At 31.1% G+C, this 18,247-nt stretch overlaps 2 protein-coding genes across 7 annotated transcripts; one reads left to right on the plus strand and one right to left on the minus strand.

The window, feature by feature from the left end:
* Window positions 1–190: 190 nt before the first annotated feature.
* On the minus strand, window positions 191–4,504 carry LOC121214847 (serine/threonine-protein kinase SRK2E). 3 transcript variants are annotated; one of them, XM_041089217.1, is made up of 9 exons: window positions 3,866–4,501; window positions 3,477–3,551; window positions 2,805–2,906; window positions 2,668–2,721; window positions 2,482–2,574; window positions 2,255–2,347; window positions 1,037–1,141; window positions 854–952; window positions 191–755 (listed from the first exon to the last, which is right to left on the minus strand). In XM_041089217.1, exons 1-9 carry the CDS (start codon window positions 4,040–4,042, stop codon window positions 462–464), a joined length of 1,092 nt encoding a protein of 363 aa, XP_040945151.1. In that variant the 5' UTR covers window positions 4,043–4,501; the 3' UTR covers window positions 191–461. The 3 variants fall into 3 exon arrangements, with proteins under 3 accessions (XP_040945151.1, XP_040945153.1, XP_040945152.1); XM_041089219.1 differs by having other exon boundaries at window positions 3,874–3,941; XM_041089218.1 differs by lacking the exon at window positions 3,477–3,551 and having other exon boundaries at window positions 3,866–4,504.
* Window positions 4,505–11,699: 7,195 nt separating this feature from the next.
* LOC121214848 (trichohyalin) lies at window positions 11,700–17,027 on the plus strand. 4 transcript variants are annotated; one of them, XM_041089220.1, is made up of 9 exons: window positions 11,700–12,117; window positions 12,494–12,608; window positions 12,727–12,901; window positions 13,842–14,148; window positions 14,573–14,684; window positions 14,809–14,983; window positions 15,554–15,613; window positions 15,763–15,938; window positions 16,737–17,027. In XM_041089220.1, the coding sequence occupies exons 1-9, from the start codon at window positions 11,819–11,821 to the stop codon at window positions 16,860–16,862; spliced, it is 1,545 nt and encodes a 514-aa protein (XP_040945154.1). In that variant the 5' UTR covers window positions 11,700–11,818; the 3' UTR covers window positions 16,863–17,027. The 4 variants fall into 4 exon arrangements, with proteins under 4 accessions (XP_040945154.1, XP_040945156.1, XP_040945155.1 ...); XM_041089222.1 differs by having other exon boundaries at window positions 15,560–15,613; XM_041089221.1 differs by having other exon boundaries at window positions 13,845–14,148.
* The last annotated feature ends 1,220 nt before the right edge of the window (window positions 17,028–18,247 follow it).

Genomic DNA, 18,247 nt, shown 5'->3' on the forward strand with positions numbered 1-18,247 from the left:
AGATAAAAAGCAAACTGATATTTTTTGTTAAAAATTTATTTATTTTTACTGTTAAAAACTAATACGATGCAACTCTCTGTACAAAAATTTTCATGATACTTCTACCCGTATTTTAATCCTTTTTCTCACATCATGCTAATTTAGTAGAAGGTGCTCGGTTAGCTCAGTTAGGGTTTGCACATAGGATTCATTTCATGAACTGTAAAAGTCTATATAAAACAAACTTTGCTAGAAATGGAGACAATGAGTCACCACACCAGTTGCAGTTTAAAGACAAATTTCAACACTTTCATTACATTGTGTTACAAAAAACAGTACATAATGGACACTTCAAACAGAAATTCCTTACCCTATATTTTTCGGTCTCTCATTTTTCGTCCCTGGAAAAGGTTGTTCAAAGGGTACACACTTCGATTAACATTGGATGATCATCCTTCTCAGCATACGGACACGATTCACAATCACATTGCATATATTATCTCTCCACTACTATCAATGTCAAGTTCGGGATCGCTGTCCAGGTCCTCTTCCATATCATCGTCAATGTCAAGGCTACCGGTTAAATAATGATTGAGACTATTCGTATTGGCTGCAGGGATAGTAGCTTCGGAAATGATCTGCATGATTTCGTCGACACTCTGCATCGGTTGATCAGCTTCTTCAAACTGGTTGTTCATTGTGTTCTCGTCCATGAGATCTGCCGGTAGGTTCTTTAGAAACCACTCATGGTTCCTAATTTCGGGAATGGATATCCTCTGTTGCGAAAAAAATCGAATCGAAGTTCCTACAATTAGAATTTAGGAACCAAAAGGCAAGAAAAATTAACTTGGGTTTCAACAAAGAGAGAACTAACTTTTGAGGGGTCGGCCACAAAGATCCTCGAGATCAGATGACGGCACTCGGGAGATATATGGACATAGTCAGGGATCGAGTACTGGACATTTAAAATCCGCTGCAAGAACGAATCGATTATTTCAGTCAGTCAACATTCTATAGTAGTTTCCACTTTCGGTTACTGAACAAGGAATGCATTTACATGAATTGTTTTGTGGAAGTTCTTAGGATCCTCGGGGTCTTCAAAAGGATATGCTCCGACCAACATGACATATAAGGTTACCCCACAAGACCAGACATCTGCAATCTGACATATTTTGTCAGAAAAGAAGATTTTAGCGTATAATTTTAACCATAAAACCTTAAGCAGAGCAACAATCGAGTGACACGACCATCGAAACTATTAAAAATAACCTCGGCAAGTAAGTGACAACGTCATTCCTGCCAGACTACAATTCTAATCGGCCTCTACAGTCCTACGTTATCCGTTGATCCTAACCATAACCAATACGGCTATCGATGATTCAAACAATTCTACATCCCTCGTTCTACATATTATCAAGTTGTCACAATTGCTAGGATGCATCGCTAGCGGCTATTCTTAACCTGTCCGAACTAGACACTGTAGATGACGTGTAGTAACATAAAAGCATGGAAAACACGGACCAAACTCGATGTTGAACAGTTTACATTGCCTAATCCCTGAGATTTGCACTGTTCATTTTTGGCCACATTATAGTAAGACATACGGGGTAAAAGCACCATAGAGGCTCCTGTACTAGGAGTCAGATTGCATTTTGCACTCTATACTCAAAAAATAGGCAAATTAGTCCTTGTACATTAGATCAAAAATCAACTTAGCCTTTCCCATTAAAAATTTCATCTATTTGTACTATTAAATACTGGTGTGCCTAACAAAATAACTAGATAGTAACATGTGGCGTGCCACGTTTACGTCATGCTAACATACAAAGACCAGTTTTAACAGTAGAAATGGATGGAATTTTTAACAGAAGAGCTAGTTTGCTCTTTGATCTAATGTATAGGAGACTAATTTGCCCTTTTTTTTTAGTAGAAGAAGTAAAATGCAATCTGACTCCTACTACAAGGGCTTCCATAATACTTTTGCCAACATACTGTTAATGTTATTACTCTGAAATGACAGGTAAAGAACTTTAAAACACGAGGCCAGCAAAACAGTATAGCAATGGAATAATTGAGACAGGAGAGTATGGCAACTAATAAACGACAATCGGAATAGATCATTAATGCTATTATCAAATGTTTAAAACAGGAAAAGGGTGCACATACCGCAAGACTAGAATAAGTTAGTTGAGAACATAACGTTCGTGGTTAGACGTAAGTTGCACTACCACTGGTATACAGAAGTTTAAATCAGGAAAATACAAAGCAATATTACCTTTCCATCATATTCTTTCTTGAGTAACACTTCCGGAGCTATATAAGCAGGAGTTCCGACCGTCGATTTTGGTTGAGAATGCAGCACTGAGGACTGGAAAAAAGCATGCGATGTCAACATAAATGTATACAGGAAATCAAGATAATGATGTTTGCATGCTTTGCAAACAACCTTTGAGGCAATAATCAATAATGGTACAAGCAAATGGTAATAGGCATATCTTGTACCTTAGAGTACCCGAAGTCACAAATCTTCAAACGAGGAGCAGGACTCCCATCGAGTAGCGTGTTCTCCAATTTCAAGTCTCGATGGCATACTTGCTTTAAATAGAAAATCAGCAAAAAGGGAGGTCAGTTGAATCATAACTCGAATTCTCTTCCAGATAAGGCACAAACAGAACCAAAGTTACTCACCATTGCATGACAATAACTAACTCCCGATATAAGCTGTTGAAAGAAGAAACGTGCCTGCAAATACACCAAGACAGGTAAATGAAAATTCCACATTACTATCACTAAAACAACAAAGACGGGGGTTGGAAGATAGTAACCTCATCCTCACTAAACCGGCCTGCATTACATATCCGCTCGAATAGCTCGCCACCGGAAGCATATTCCATCACAATAGCCAAATGGGTTGGTGTTAATATTACCTATATGTGACATAACAGTTTCACAAGTTTAAAAACCTTTCTCGAGGATGATAAACATTGCCAAGACTTTCTTCGAGCAGTGTTTAGAGCTTTTGTCTGGCAATTAGATGATACAGGTTCAAACCCTGCATCCCTTTCCCCAGTTTTTGATGTTACTAATTTGGTAAAAGTACCAAGGCCCTTATACTAAGAGTCAGATTGCATTTTGCCCCCTTTACTTGAAAAACAAGCAAATTAGTCACTGTATGTTAGATCAAAGAGCAAACTTGTCATTTTATTAAAAATTCCATCCATTTCTACCGTTAAAAACACATAGCACGCCACGTGTAATTATTTGGTTATTCCATCAGCTACACGAGTTTTTAACAATAAAAATGGATGAAATTTTACCATAAAGGGCTAGTTTACTTTTTGACCTTATGACTAATTTACCTATTTTTTGAGTAAAAGGAGTAAAATTCAATCTGACTTAGGCATCCATGATACTTTTACATACTAATAATATTAGTAGTTAAGCAAACATCAACTTAAATAAATAAAAAATGATAAACATTTAACAATGGAACAAACCTCTTTGAATCTAACAATATTAGGGTGCCTTAGTGATCTATGGTTGATAATTTCCCTTTGTACATTTTCATCTATCTGTTCACACACAAAAACAATGAAAATAAACACAAAATCAAACTGATAAACATGAAATTTCTAAATGTGAATACCATTTATGTAATAAATTGGAAGTATGAATCAAAATTTGCAGCTGCAAAATTGAACTCAAATAAGAAATGCAATTAAGTTGATCACCAGAACTAGCGATAAACTTAACAAAAAATTCACCTAACTCCTCACCAAATTAAACTCCATTCAGGCTCTCAATCACCAAAACAAGAAAAACCCAGAAAAATTACTAAAAATTTTAGAAAAATTTTAGGGTTTTTTGAAATTAAAAGAACACTAACCTTCTCACCTCTCTCGATATACTTAACAGCAACAAGCTCCTCTGTTTGTTTATCTCTCATCAACCTAGCTACACCAAAATTCCCAGAACCAATATCCTTAACAAGTTCATAACGATCACTATCATGCATGATTGGCATATCCATCCCTGGTCCCACTGTAAGTGCTGATCGATCCATTTGCTAAACTCAAAGCTTAAACCTTTAAAAAGAGGCAAAACCCAAAGCTTTTTTTCACATTATCATCATGTGGTAGTTTCAGGAAAAAAAACACAAACCCAGTTTGAGATCAAGCTTGGCGGTGATGTTGGTGAGGGTAACGTGGCAATACAAGAATTGTTTGATGGGTTTTTTTTTTAAATTTAAGCTTTGGTTGGTGATGAAATGGGATTTTGCCCGTGAAATCTTCACCAACTTGAAAAAAAAAATTCAAAAGGGTCTGATGACAGATTTTTGAGAAATAAACACAGAAGAAAACTCGTGAAATTTTGTGGCTTTTTTTTTTTTTTTGCCTTTCGTTCTTCTAAATTCTGATCCCAAATTTTTTTTACCTTCTTTTTATAATAATAAAAAGAAGGTTGTGATCTTCTTTTTTTTAAGAAAAGTTACCAACTTTTGTTTTTGGTTATCCAAAACTGACATGAAGTGTGACAGAAAGGAAAATTTTTTGGGAAAAATTCTCAGTGGAAAGAAAGTTTTATGAACGATGATTGGTCCATGAACACAGTGAAAAAAAATATAGGTTTAATTTTAGATTAAGTCCCTGTATTTTTAAATTTTTTTAAATTTAATCTCTTTCCTTTTGATTTTAAGAATTTAATCCCTCAACTTATTAGATTCAACCAAAAACATTATTAATGTTCTTTGGTTAAATTTGGTTTAATTTAAAAACTAAAGTTTAATTGATAATGTAAATTCAAATTTAATATCTGCATTTGTGAAATTTAGTCTTTTTATTTTTATTTTTATTTTTAAGAATTTAGCTCATCTACTTTTTAGATTTTAAATTTTAAGTCGATAAAATTCTTTTGTTAAAACCCCCATAAAATAGAAAATTTTCCATTTAAGTCATTTATAATTTATAAAATTTAAATTAATAATGGTAAAATTGTACTTTGACCCCCAAAAATGATAAAAAAAACTTGATTTAATCCTTTAAAAATTATAAAAAGATATAGACTATTAAAATGGTGAAATTTCATTTTTACTATCATAAAAATATACAATTTAATTTTGGCTCTCCAAAACAAAACTTTCTAGCTCTGCCACTATTGATAGTTCAAATGTGTACTCTTCATATTTGTGAAATTCAGTCCCTTTATTTTTATTTTTAGGAATTTAGTCCATCTACTTTTTAGATTTTAAAATTCAAGTTTAATTGTTAACATTGATAAAATCCTTCTATTAAATTCGTTGTTATGACATTTTAAAATGATAAAATACTCCATTGATAATCATGTAACGGAAAAAAAATGTTGTAGAACCTGAATTTAAAAGAAAATTTTTAATAATGTTAACAACTTGACCTAAATTTAAAAGTAAAAAAAATCTAAATTCTTAAAATTAAAAATAGACGAACTAAATTCTAAATGTAGGAATAAATAGTACAGGGATTTGGAGCGTATTTTAACCTATTACCTACGGAAGGATTAAATTACGAAAATTGAAAGAGTATATAGATCGAGGAAAGAATTAAACTAAAAATAAAGTGTGGTGGAATTACATAAATGTCCCGGGTTGTCTTTTCAAGTGAGGGACAAGTGATGTTATTTCACCTTCCTTGGATAAGGTTTCGCAACTTACGAGGCCAACTTCTTTTTCTGGATTGACACCGAAACTGAACCAAACTTACGGAATAATATAATTTTTAGCCCTTAAACTTGATAATTAAGTTCAATTTGATACTTCTTCTTTATTTTTGTCCACTTTGATCCTTAAACTTGGAAACTCTATCCGTTTTTATCCCTAAACTCGGATTTTGACAATATTTAATGATGTGATTGATGTGACTGGAACAATACCAAGTCAGGTATATTGAGAACCGATCGATGTAACGGTCTGAACAAAAGAGTTCAACCAATTAATTCAAAAAGTGCTTGAAATTGGTAAGAATTGAAAACTGAAACAAAAATCAACTGTTGAACAAGTTAAACCGATTTATCAGTTTTTAGTTTTTTACACTTTTTATGAATTTTTTATTTATCAGTTTTTAATTTTTTACATTTTTATGAATTTTTAAGTATTTATTTAATTATTGTTGGTTTGACGGTCAAACCAATCAAATTAGTTGAATTCAGAATCGGTGGTCTGACCTATTCAACCATTGTTATTAAAACATTGTGCTACTTTAAGATTGTACCATACCATCACCTGAAAATTTATATTTAAAATTTTCAAGTGATGATGTAACACAATCGCATAGTGTTATATCATCAAAGTCTTATATTTTTCCGGACTAGGGATCAAAATGGACCTAACTATCAAGTTTAAATGGCAGAGTGGACAAAAAAAAATACAAGTACCAAAATGAACTTAATTGCCAAGTTCACGAATAAAAAATTTATATAATCTCTTTATTATAAAATTAATGCAATTTAATATTGTTGTTGTTGTTGAAAAACGTCTAGGATGTATTTGGTGTTGTTTTTTAATGTCTCGAGAAAATCGGGATAACAATGCTAAACAATGGATTTTTTCTTTTTTTAAAAGTAGTTTTGAAAAATTAAGTTAATTTATTCATTTTGTTTCTATTTAAGTTTGAAAGTTTGTCCGAAATTTAAGAGTGTTCGGCAAAAGTATTAAATAGAGGTGAAGTTGAAAATTTTGTTTGGGGAGTCAGAATTAAATTGTATATTTTTACGATAATAGAAATACATTTTCACCATTTGAATGGTCTATATCTTTATAAATTTTAAATGATTAAATTAAATATTTATCATTTTAGGGGTTAAATTGTAACTATACTATTATTAATTTAATATTTTATAAATTATAAAGTAACTTAAATGAAAAAATTTTCATTTTAAGATGTTCGGACTTACCAGTCCTCTTAACCTTACCACTGGTATTTAAGGCTCGAGATTTTGTCGGATTTTTTTTAAGTTTATAATATATTGGTTTATGCAAAGGTGATGTTTGAGCCATGGCCAAATTCCCAAACATAGAAAAGCCTGTCATTGCCAAACTATGGGCGACCCACTGTTTTCAGCATTGCCTATTGTCTCCTTATTTCATGGTCCCCAAATCCCAATAGGAAAAAAAAAAGTCTAATTTCTTTGGTTAATTTCCTCGGATGTCCTTAAATATTATTCAAATTTTAAATTGGTCCCTGAATCATAAAACATTTTAATCGAATCTTTAAAGTAATAGTATTACATCAGGCAGGTCCTTTCTTTAATCTAGCAGTTAATTTGGGTATTAAATGTTAACTCAAATCTGTCATGAAGCATATTTAAGATATATGGATCATATTATAAATAAGTATGTGCCTATTGTATAGATATATTAATAGCTAGCCCCTTAAATTTTATTGATATTGTCTATTTTTTTAATACGTCATGTTCAAGCTTTATATGTAGTAGCCAGAAATGTGTTTATTATTTAATCTACTTATTTTAAATAGGCTTAATATAATATTTGGTACATGAACTTGACACTTTTTTCTAATTTGGTATCTAAACTTTTATTGGTTTAATTTGATACTCAAACTTGACACTTTTTCCTAATTTAGTACCTAATTCGACACTTTCTTTTAAGTTGGTACAATTTGGTACATGATCTTGATTCTTTTTCCTAATTTGGTACCCTTTTTTTTGTTCGATTTGGTACTTAAACTTGTTAAACATTGTACAAATTACTCCAATATATTAACAATGTTTTTTTTATAAGGTAGCAAAAATGATTAATGTATGACTGACATGTGATGGATGATGATATATTTTTTTGTAGTTTATTTGTTCAATTACTTTTAGTTTTATTTATTTATTTATTTATTAATTAAAAATAATTAATTTATTTCAAATTGGGTTTTTAAAACTCTCTTTTTCTTATTTAATATTACTTCGTTAAGTATAGCTCAATACTTTCTTTTTAACATGAATTTCCTCTAATACAAACAATATTTTTGTAGTATAATAAAAAATTTAACACCATTAGTGTTTTGCGTAATTTGTATAACATTTAATAAATTTAGATACCAATTTGATCCTAAAAAAAGCTTAGGTACCAAATTAGGAAAAAAAAAGGTCAAGTTCAAGTACCAAATTGAGCTAAAAAATTTAGGTACCAAATTAGGAAAAAGTGTCAAGTTCAGGTACCAATTTGGGCCAAATAAAAGTTCATGTACCAAAATAGAAAAAAAAATACAAAGTTCAAGTACCAAATGTTATATTAAGCCTTTTAAATATGTTCCATTTCATATCCAAATCAACATTTAATGTCTAAATTAAGGGCTAAGATGGTTAAAAGATCTTTATTAATACGATATTGATGCTTTGAGGACTCAAATAAAACGTTTTAAATTTTTAAAAACCAATTTAAAATACGAACGATAGTTCGAGGACACTTGGTAAATCAACCCATAAAAAATGCTCCAGCTCCCTAAGAGACCTTTATTGATACAATACTAATACATTAAGGACTTGATTAAAACATTTAAAAATTTAAAAATCAAATTAAAATCTGAACAATAGTTCAAGGACACTTGATGAAATTAACCCATAAGAATTGCCCAAGAGATCAGGTGATGAGAGTCATTTTCAAGCTTTTTAGTTATACGTTGGTGGTGGGGATTTTGCAGCCCAAAAAGTAGATATAAATTTGCCAACAAGGACTTCAAATTGATGCCCCCAAATTATTGGAACTTTTTAGAAGAAAAAAAATTAGGGTTTCCCTGTCAAAGAGGGAAAAGCCCAAGCATTAATATTATGTTGTTTGGCTGAAATGGAAACTTTGTGATTTCCTTAATTCAAAAACCCATCAAATTAATTTATAAAGCTATCCATACATTATCCAAATGAACTACTTTTTGTTTACCCTATGAATCCCCTATCTAGGTTCTAGAGAGCTTTGAATATGTGTCAAAATTATAGTGGCTTAACTGTGAGAGATGAAAATTGATTATGTAAAAAGTTTATTTCTATGTTTTGATCCTTGAATTATTATTTTTTTCATTTTGAGACATGAACTATCATTTTTGTCTCACTTTAACTTGAAATTCGGGGCTAAAATGGATGGAAATGATAATTTGTGTACTAAAGCGAGATAAAAAAAAGTTTAGGCTCTTAAAAAAAACATGTATAATTCAAGGGCCAAATAATGAAAAATGTGAAGTATGACATATTCTTATTGGTCATCGGTTAGGGTAAAATGGGTTGAAAATAATAATTCAAATACCAAAGCGAGATGAAAAAAAAGTCTAGATGTCAAAATAGAAAAATAGATATACTTCAGGGACCAAATAATGAATAAAACCCAAGTGAAAATGGGGTCATTGTATAGGGACAGCCTTTTGCAATTCAGGTTTATGATGATCTTTTAGTTAATTAATGCCAACAGAAAAGAGCTCTGAGGATTAAATTATGGCAAAAAGATTAAATCATGGACTGAAATAGAAATATCCGTAGATTCAAAAAATACTTTTGATGCCTGAAGTAATTACTACTCTCTTTTTTTTTGAATGACAAGCTAAAGTCCAAACAACAAACGCGACTAGCGCAAATCAAATCCAAGACACATCTGAGGCAGTGAACACCCTTAAGCCTTGACCATCATATGAGGTTATACTTAATTTAGTTTTTGAAAGCGAGTTTACATAAATATGAATATTCGTGAATATTAATTTGAATTGTTTTCGGGAATTTAAATACTGTAAATTCAGATTTTAAAAATATTATTTATAGTAAATTCAGAGTAAATACAAATAGATATTATGAATATCCAATTATTTGAATTTACAAATAGATGTAAATTTGAATTTGAATTTTTATGGATTTAGATGTCAAAAAAATATTAATAAAATTAAAATCTTTTTTTTTAATTCATATATCTAACTAATAATAATATTTAATTTGAAATTTGGTATGTAAGATTTTTTAATTTGAGTTATTCTTTATTCCATACAAGTACTTAAATTTTACTTTAATGTTCAATCTAGTACCTAAGTATTCCTTTTATCCCAATTAAGTACCTATTTTTTACTAGAACACATATGTCAAATATTATTGAACCACATGATATTGTTTAGTTTGAGTTACAAATTGAACATTGAAGATAAATATAAGTATCAAGTGATATATTAACCCTAAAAAAATTTAAATCGTCTAACTTAGACAAGTTGATTCGGCTCAACATTGCATGAGAGATACATATAAAATTTGGGCCACTGTTCACTAAACCTCGTGAACTGGTTTCTACATTTATGCTGGTTTAAGTCTTTGAGCAAAAGCATCAGGGCGAAGTCAAATTTGTTTTTGGAGGGGCGAAATTAAATCATTATGTTTCATTATAAATTTAAGAATTTTATAAATTTTACCGATTGGGTTTTAGTTCGATTAGCATGCGCATTATTGTCAATATAAGAAGACTTGGGTTTGAGTACACTAAAGCGTATTATTCTCCTATTTATAGGTTGGGGAGGGGCTATGTGTAGTTCTAGATAGGGGTGTGCATAATTCGGGTAAAACCGAAAAAATTCGGTTAACCGACCGAATTCGGTTAATCGGTAGGTTAACCGAATTTTTTCTGTCGGGGGTCGGTTAATTTTTTTATGATTTTTCGGTTAACGGTTAATTCGGTTCGAAACCGGTCGGTTAACCGAAAATTTTCGGTCAACCGAAAAAATTAATAAATAAAATTATCCAACCCAACCCAAACTCAATTACCCAACCCAATAAAACTAAAACTAAAGTTTACCCAATTACCCAATCCAATAAAACTAAAACTAAAAGACAACCCAATTTACTAAAGTCTAAAACCCAATTTACTTTAATAATTTATAATTTTTTTAAATTTTAAAAATAAAAAATAAAAAAAATTCGGGTATTTTTCGGTAATTCGGTTAATTCAGTTAATTCGGGTAATTCGGGTAATTTTTAACCAAAAATAAAAAATACATAATTTTCGGTTAATTCGGTTAACCGACCTTATTAACCGAAAAAATTTCGGTTCGGTTAAATTTTTTTTAAAAAAAATCGGTTCGGTTAATGGTTAAAATTTTTGGAAGGTCGGTTAATTCGGTTATAGTAATTTCGGGTCGGTTAACCAGTCGGTTAACCGAATGAACACCCCTAGTTCTAGACATTGTTTAAAAAAGAACAGATATGATCAGAATTTATAACGAAATTGTTAAAAAAAATTATAATTTTTAAAAAGACTAAATCATAATTTTATCATTTTAAGTAGATCAAAATACAAATTTATCATCATCAATTTATAATCTTTAAATTTAAGAGCCTGCCCTTCTCCATGCGTCATCTAAGTATTAAACGAGAACTCTAATTATTACTCATAGCAAAAAGACAAATTTATTTCCTTTTAAATTGGATATATTTTGATTTTAATCCATTTGTATATTAAAATAATTTAATTTTAATTATAAAATCAAAAAATATAATTAGCAGGCTTCGGCCCAAACCAATGGGCAGAGAGGGTTCAAAGCCCAAACTCTAACCCTAAAACCCAACGATAAATTTTTTTTGGTCAAAAAAATATCTCTCAGACAAATGGATATTATTATTAAAAACGTCGTTTTCATTTTTCTTAGAAGAAATGAAATTCCAAAAATGCCCATTACTTGTCCTGCCCTTTCTTATATTTTATTTGTTTTTTTTAAAGCTTGTTAGCCTTAACTTGCATGCGACTCCATTTTTCGGAAAAGACGGCTCGTTTTTCTTACCGGCAAAAATATCACCGAACCGGAAGAAACCGGATTCGTTTTATTATACTTCAAAAAAGAAAATGGTATCGGATTCGGACCTCGTGGCCCGGCTCCGAGAAATCCTCCGGGATTCGGACCTCGACACCGCCACCGCCGGTAGCGTAAGGAAACAACTCGAGAAAGACTTCGGCATCGACTTATCTGATAGGAAAAGTTTCGTTAGGGACCAAATCGACATTTTCCTCGAAACCCTAAATCAAGATAATGAAAAAGAAGGAGAAGAAGAACAAGCGCCGGAATCTGAAAATGAGGAGCTTCAAGAAGAAAACGATGATGAAGAAGAAGAGGAAAGCAAGGGAGGAGGAAGTCAAAATACAAGGCAGGTTCTTTTTTTTTTCGTTTGGTTGTTGAATAAATAGTGATTTTGTACAGAAATTAGGCGCTTTAACTGTTCAGTGTTCAATTTTGAATGCAATGATTTCTCGAGTTCGATTATTTAAAAATTAAAGTAATTTGTTTTCTTTGAAGAATGAATTAAGCAAAATTTTTATATAATTTGGGTTTTTCTTGTCAGTTATATTTGCATTTCAATAATCAGTTCATTCACACAATAATAGATTTGTCGATGACAATAATTAGTTCAGTTTATAAGTATTGGTTTGTCATAAAAAAAATGCAAGTATATATAGTTGTTTCTGGTAGCAAGTTTCTGGTATTAATATTATGAATAGTTTCCGCCCTTCTCCTTTATGCAGGAGAAGTAAATCTGATAAGAAAGCGAAGAAAAGAGGAGGTGGTTTTCAGACAGTGTGTAGCCTTTCTCCTCAGCTTCAAAAAGTAGTAGGAGAATCTAAATTGGCTAGAACTGAGGTATGATTCATATATATAATATATTTTTTTTATTCTTTCAGTTTCCCAGGATGGTATTGTTGGAATATTTGAATCCTAATTTTGAATTTTTATTTTGTCCACTTCATTATGCTACCAGGTTGTAAAGAAACTTTGGGTATATATCAAGGAGAAGGATTTGCAAGACCCAAAGAACAAGCAGAATATTATCTGTGATGAATTACTTCGTGACATTTTTCGAGTAAATTCTATTAATATGTTCCAAATGAATAAAGCCCTGACCAAGCATATCTGGCCGTTAAGCGTAGAAGATGGTATTTACTTTAAACACAGTTAATATTATTTGCTATGAGTGTTCATTTTCTCAAATTTTTTGCCATGTGGCTTATATTTAGTCTATCAGGGTGATTTCATTTTGATTACCTTCTATGTCTATACATTGATCGTTGCAATCAAACAATTATTCATGAAATGACACTTAGACACATGACACACGAGGATCTCAAATTCTAACTTTGCTAAAAGTTTTCTCTGCATTTATTACTTGCAAATACTGTGAGGAATGCTGTCATTCTTTATCGTGACTCCTTTATTGCGGTTAATCTGACTGAATATTTGGTGAGAGAACTTTCTACTGGAGGTGTAACTTGTAAGGCACCATTTTTTCCAATTTAAATGTACACATGTTATTTATGTCAGTTCGTTATAATTTGCTAATGCTAGTCTTAGCTGAAGATGGTTGCAATTGTGAAGCAATACTTTCCATCAACTATGAGGGCCCTAGCACCTTTGCTATTGACCCATCTCCAAAAGTTGTGCAGGAAATGATAAAATTGAAACAGTTATAAAAATTTAATTCAACGTGGATAAGTAATGTACAAAAGTATATATGACCTGTTGCTGAAAAATGGAGAAAATTTCAAAATTACGGATTATGTATCGATAGTAATTTCTATGCTCATTATTTTCTTTGTTTCCGTAGGTCATTTTTCTTTCTAATGGATGTCATACGTAATATTTCCAATGTGCAAACTAAACTATTTCTTCCAGTCTTGGATTACCTTAGGATGTTTACATTTTTCTGCAATTTCAACTTCAACTTCCTCAAACAAGCTTCCACATTGAACTACAGTTTTGTACCACTAATGGTATAATGTAATTTTCTTATGTCTTTCCTCTGAAGGCATTGTCGTGAACTTGCATGATTTCTGTGGTTGTTTAAATTTTGATGCTGTCCCATCAATTTAAATTCAGAAGATTCAAATCATGAGATGGAATGTGAAGACAACGATGATTCTGCATCCATGAATGCTGAAAGTGCGAAGGGAGAAGTGAAAGAAGAGGAAAAGGAGAAAGATGATTCTGTATCCATGAATGCTGAAAGTGCGAAGGGAGAAGAGAACGAAGAGGGAAAGGAAGAAGATGACTCTGAATCTTTAAATGCTGAAAATTCAAAAGAAGAGAAAGAAGAGGAAAAGGAAGGGGAGCAGGAGGAGGAGGAGGACAACGAAGAAGAAGAAGAAGAGCAAGAGGGTAATTCACGTAGAAGCAAGAAAAAAAGGTTTATTTTCCCTTTTTATTGCAACTTTTGCTGTTTTTTGCTTATACTCTCCTAACCATTGATCAAGTTGTACAAGTTCATTGTCAAATTTATATGCTCAATGTTGCCTGTATTTATGTGATGCATGTTCCTTTTGAAACTAGATTATCAATTGTCAGATAGACTGGTACTTAATGCAACTATACTGTTAGTTTCTGTTATATGCTTATGTATTTGCTAAGGTTTGTAACATTTTTTTCAAGTTGTGAACTTGCAAGATCCCTGGATTCTGTGGTTTAGGTTGTCCTTATTGGCAGTATCCTGGTTCCATTAGATAAGTGAAAATAGATTATTTCTGCAATATGTTGCTATTGAGCATCTACTTAAGGGGAAATATTTTTTAAGCTACTGGTTGCTAATGCAAGTTTCTAACAAATTATTGTAGGTCATCTAAAGGAGATAAAGATGTGAAGAGAAGAGGTGGGTTTACTAAGTTGTGTTGTCTTTCTCCACAGCTTCAGGCATTTATTGGAGAATCTGAGTTGGCCAGAACTGAGGTTTAGAAATTTCCATTTCAACATGCTAATCTGTATTAACCAAGTAATTTTTTTCTAATCAAAATCGTACATTGGTTATCTGTTGATTTTTTTTCTTCCTTGCCTTTTCTTTCTTTACTTTTAGGTTGTCAAGAGATTGTGGACCTATATCCGAGAGAAGAATTTGCAAGATCCAAAGGACAAAAGAAATGTATTATGTGATGACTCATTGTATGCTCTTTTTCGTGTGAAGTCCATCAACATGTTTCAGATGAATAAAGCTCTGTCTAAACACATATGGCCATTAAATGAGGAAGAAGGTATCACTTAGCACAATTCCCCTATTAGTTTATGAGACTGATATAAATGTTTATTCAATCGTTTTTTTTAACATCACATGTTGGCTTGTTGGCAAAGCTTAGCATGACTCTTCTTGCCTAACTTTTATTCTATTAATTGCTTTAAGTCTTGAACAAGGTGGCCTTTTCAAAATATTTTGTATAATTGCAAAGTTAGCAATTTTGGCCCTTTCAAATTATTTCTCTAAATGCAAAATTGGTAGAGTTTTCTTTTAAGGGATCCTTTGACCCTTCTATTTGTATATACCTATGTTTGAAGGGTGAGTATGTATCTTGAAGGGCTTATGTTTTTCTTTGTGTTTTATTCATTGGAAGATTTGAATTCATTCATTGCAAGCATGCACAGTTGGATAGTAGAAATTGAAACTTTTACTCCTTCAAAACAATTGGGTTCTGTATCGTGCTGTCCAAGAAACATTACCCAAACACTTTTTCTTTATTGAAATTTGATAGCTTTAATATTTGTTTGCGGGTTTGCTCATATGCATTACCATTTGACTTGCACTACACTTGTGTGTTTTTTCCTTGAAGTGACAGTTCAAGCTGACTCTGCAAAAACAGAAAGAAAATCTAAACAAGCAAGGGAACGGGGTGAGTAAATTTTCCGTTCTATTAATTACGAGGGTCCTACAAGATTTTGGCTGCCCATGTGAAGCAACGAATAATTTACCTTGGTTTACTGATGATGGATGTGAGGTTTTCTATCTAACAATTTTGTTTTTTTGTTTTTAACTTATCAGTTGCAGATGAACCAAAACAGAAAGAAAAGAAGCAGAAGAAAGGGGCATCTGGTTTTCTTGCTCCTCTTCCTCTTTCAGATGCTCTAGTGAAATTTTTTGCTACTGGTGAAAATGCATTATCTCGCGCTGATGTTGTGAAGAAAATGTGGGAGTACATAAAACAGAATGATCTACAGGTTTGCTTTGTTGTTTTCTATCATTATTTGTTATTGGTTCTGATTTTTGGCAAACTTTAAACATGTTTTGGATGATAAGATCTCCATTTCATGCATCGAGTATCTGAACCTCTTCCAAAAGTTATTTTGATAAATATACCATGCCAAGCTCCCTAATTTATGATTTAGTCCTAGGCTTCTTACCCATTTCCTAAGTTGGGGATGCACTATTTACAACTCGGCACTGAATGCAATATATGTGTATATGTATATGTATATGCTGTTAAAAGTATCATAGAGGCCCTTGTACTAGGAGTAGGATTGCATTTTGCCCCTTCTACTAAAAAAATGGGCAAATTAATCTCTATACATTAGATCAAAGAGCAAAGTGGTTATTTTGTTAAAAATTCCATCTATTTTTAGTGTTTACTAGTAGAAATGGATGAAATAACAGAAAGGACTTGTTTGCTTTTTGATATAACATACAAGGATTAATTTGCCCATTTTTAAGTAAAGATGGCAAAATGTAATCTGACTTCTAGTAAAGGGGCTTTCATAATACTTTTACCTATATATGCCCGTAGTTGTAGTGTTGTTGTAAGTCTAAAAAACCATTCGGTTACCTGAACTGTGCTTGGTGCGTTTGATATTGATATTGTTCCTTTGAATCGTGTCCAAGTGTTATAACAATTACTTGTCAAGATGTCTCTTTCAGTCCTCGTATCAGCATTTTGGAATTTTATCTGCAAATTTTGAATCTATTGTTTAGTATGAACTCTTTATCTTATTATGGTGTTTCTATTTTTGGTGTTCCAAAAGGATCCATCTGATAAGAGGAGGATTTTATGCGACGATAAGCTCAAAGAACTTTTCGAGGTGGACTCCTTCAATGGCTTTGCTATGACAAAGCTTCTGACCACCCATTTCATCAAGATGGAACAGTGAGTCCGTTTTCTTCTGTATATACAAAACATAAACATAAAGTCCATGATTTAAAAAATGGGCAATTTTGCTTGGAGATGAAAAATAGGGTTATTGCTGTTGTCTGGTAATTGTTACTTTCTTTTTAATTTTATGTGCTAGAAATGGAAAGCAGCATCTTTGAGGAAAGTTGTTTAAAAACTTCATGCTGTTAGCCCTCATGATTATCAAATTTTATGCATGCATGTTTAATAGGTAAAGTGTGTTTGAGACTAAATGCATGATCAACCTATCAATTCATGTATCATTCAAATTAGCTCCTCACATGGGTATCTATGTGTATTTTTGTATAGTTTTTCATTTATCAAATTTATGTATAGTTTTGTATATAAATTATTATTGTTATTATCTCCATGTGATATTATTAAATGGATTTTTTAAAATAGTAGTTTGATATTTTTAGTTAATTTATCAAATTTTTAGTTTGATATTTTCTTCTAATAATTGTTTTTAAAATAATTAATAGTGAATTTTAATTTATTGGGTGGTAAAAGTTTCAACTAATCAAGGGATTATTGATTGATAAGATATCTCTATGGGTCTGGTTGGACAACACATTGAGTAAAAGTGTAATTATTAGTGTAATTACATTAAATCTTTATATTTATGTGTACTAATACAAATTGTAATTATATAGTTACATAATTTATATTTAAAAAAATATTAAATACTATAGAAAATATTAGCATGATAAAAATAGTTTTTAAACAAGTAACAAAAATTAAAATAAAATTATGCTAGTTTAAAAAAGTAGATGATAATACAATTACTAATAAAACTAACAAAAAATAAGTATTGTATATAATTTTATCTAACTACTTTAGTGCATATTTATTGGATTGTTCTATCTTTAATATTTAAGATATACTCTTTATCATCATCTATTAGTTTTTGATCGTGTTTATCTTTCATATGCTCTTTGAAATATATAAATTATCTCAATTCATCTATGATTAAAGTTGTAAAATATTCAAAATGTTAGTACGATCTGTTTTTTTTATGCTATGCTAATGTGATGTTAATATGAGAAGCATTTTTTTAGAACAATAAGTGTCTTCTCAACCACATTTCAGAAGTTTTTAATGTGTCAAATTAAAGAGTTTGTGAGTTGTTTATTGTGCTTGCGTCTGGTACTATTTTTTTAAATAGTATCATACACCATACGGTGTAAGAAAACCTTTTCTATTTGCATAATTAGCACTGATCTTATAATATTTAGATTCATGGTTCAAATAATTTGTAGCTTTAAGTATAAAATTTTATATAAATTTAATTTGGAGAAAGACTTATCTTAGGTTTATATCCGTTTTTTATAATACATAAATTTCAAAATGATATAAAATATATAA

Source organism: Gossypium hirsutum, chromosome D02 (assembly GCF_007990345.1).
Source record: "Gossypium hirsutum isolate 1008001.06 chromosome D02, Gossypium_hirsutum_v2.1, whole genome shotgun sequence".
Taxonomy (NCBI): Eukaryota; Viridiplantae; Streptophyta; class Magnoliopsida; order Malvales; family Malvaceae; genus Gossypium; species Gossypium hirsutum.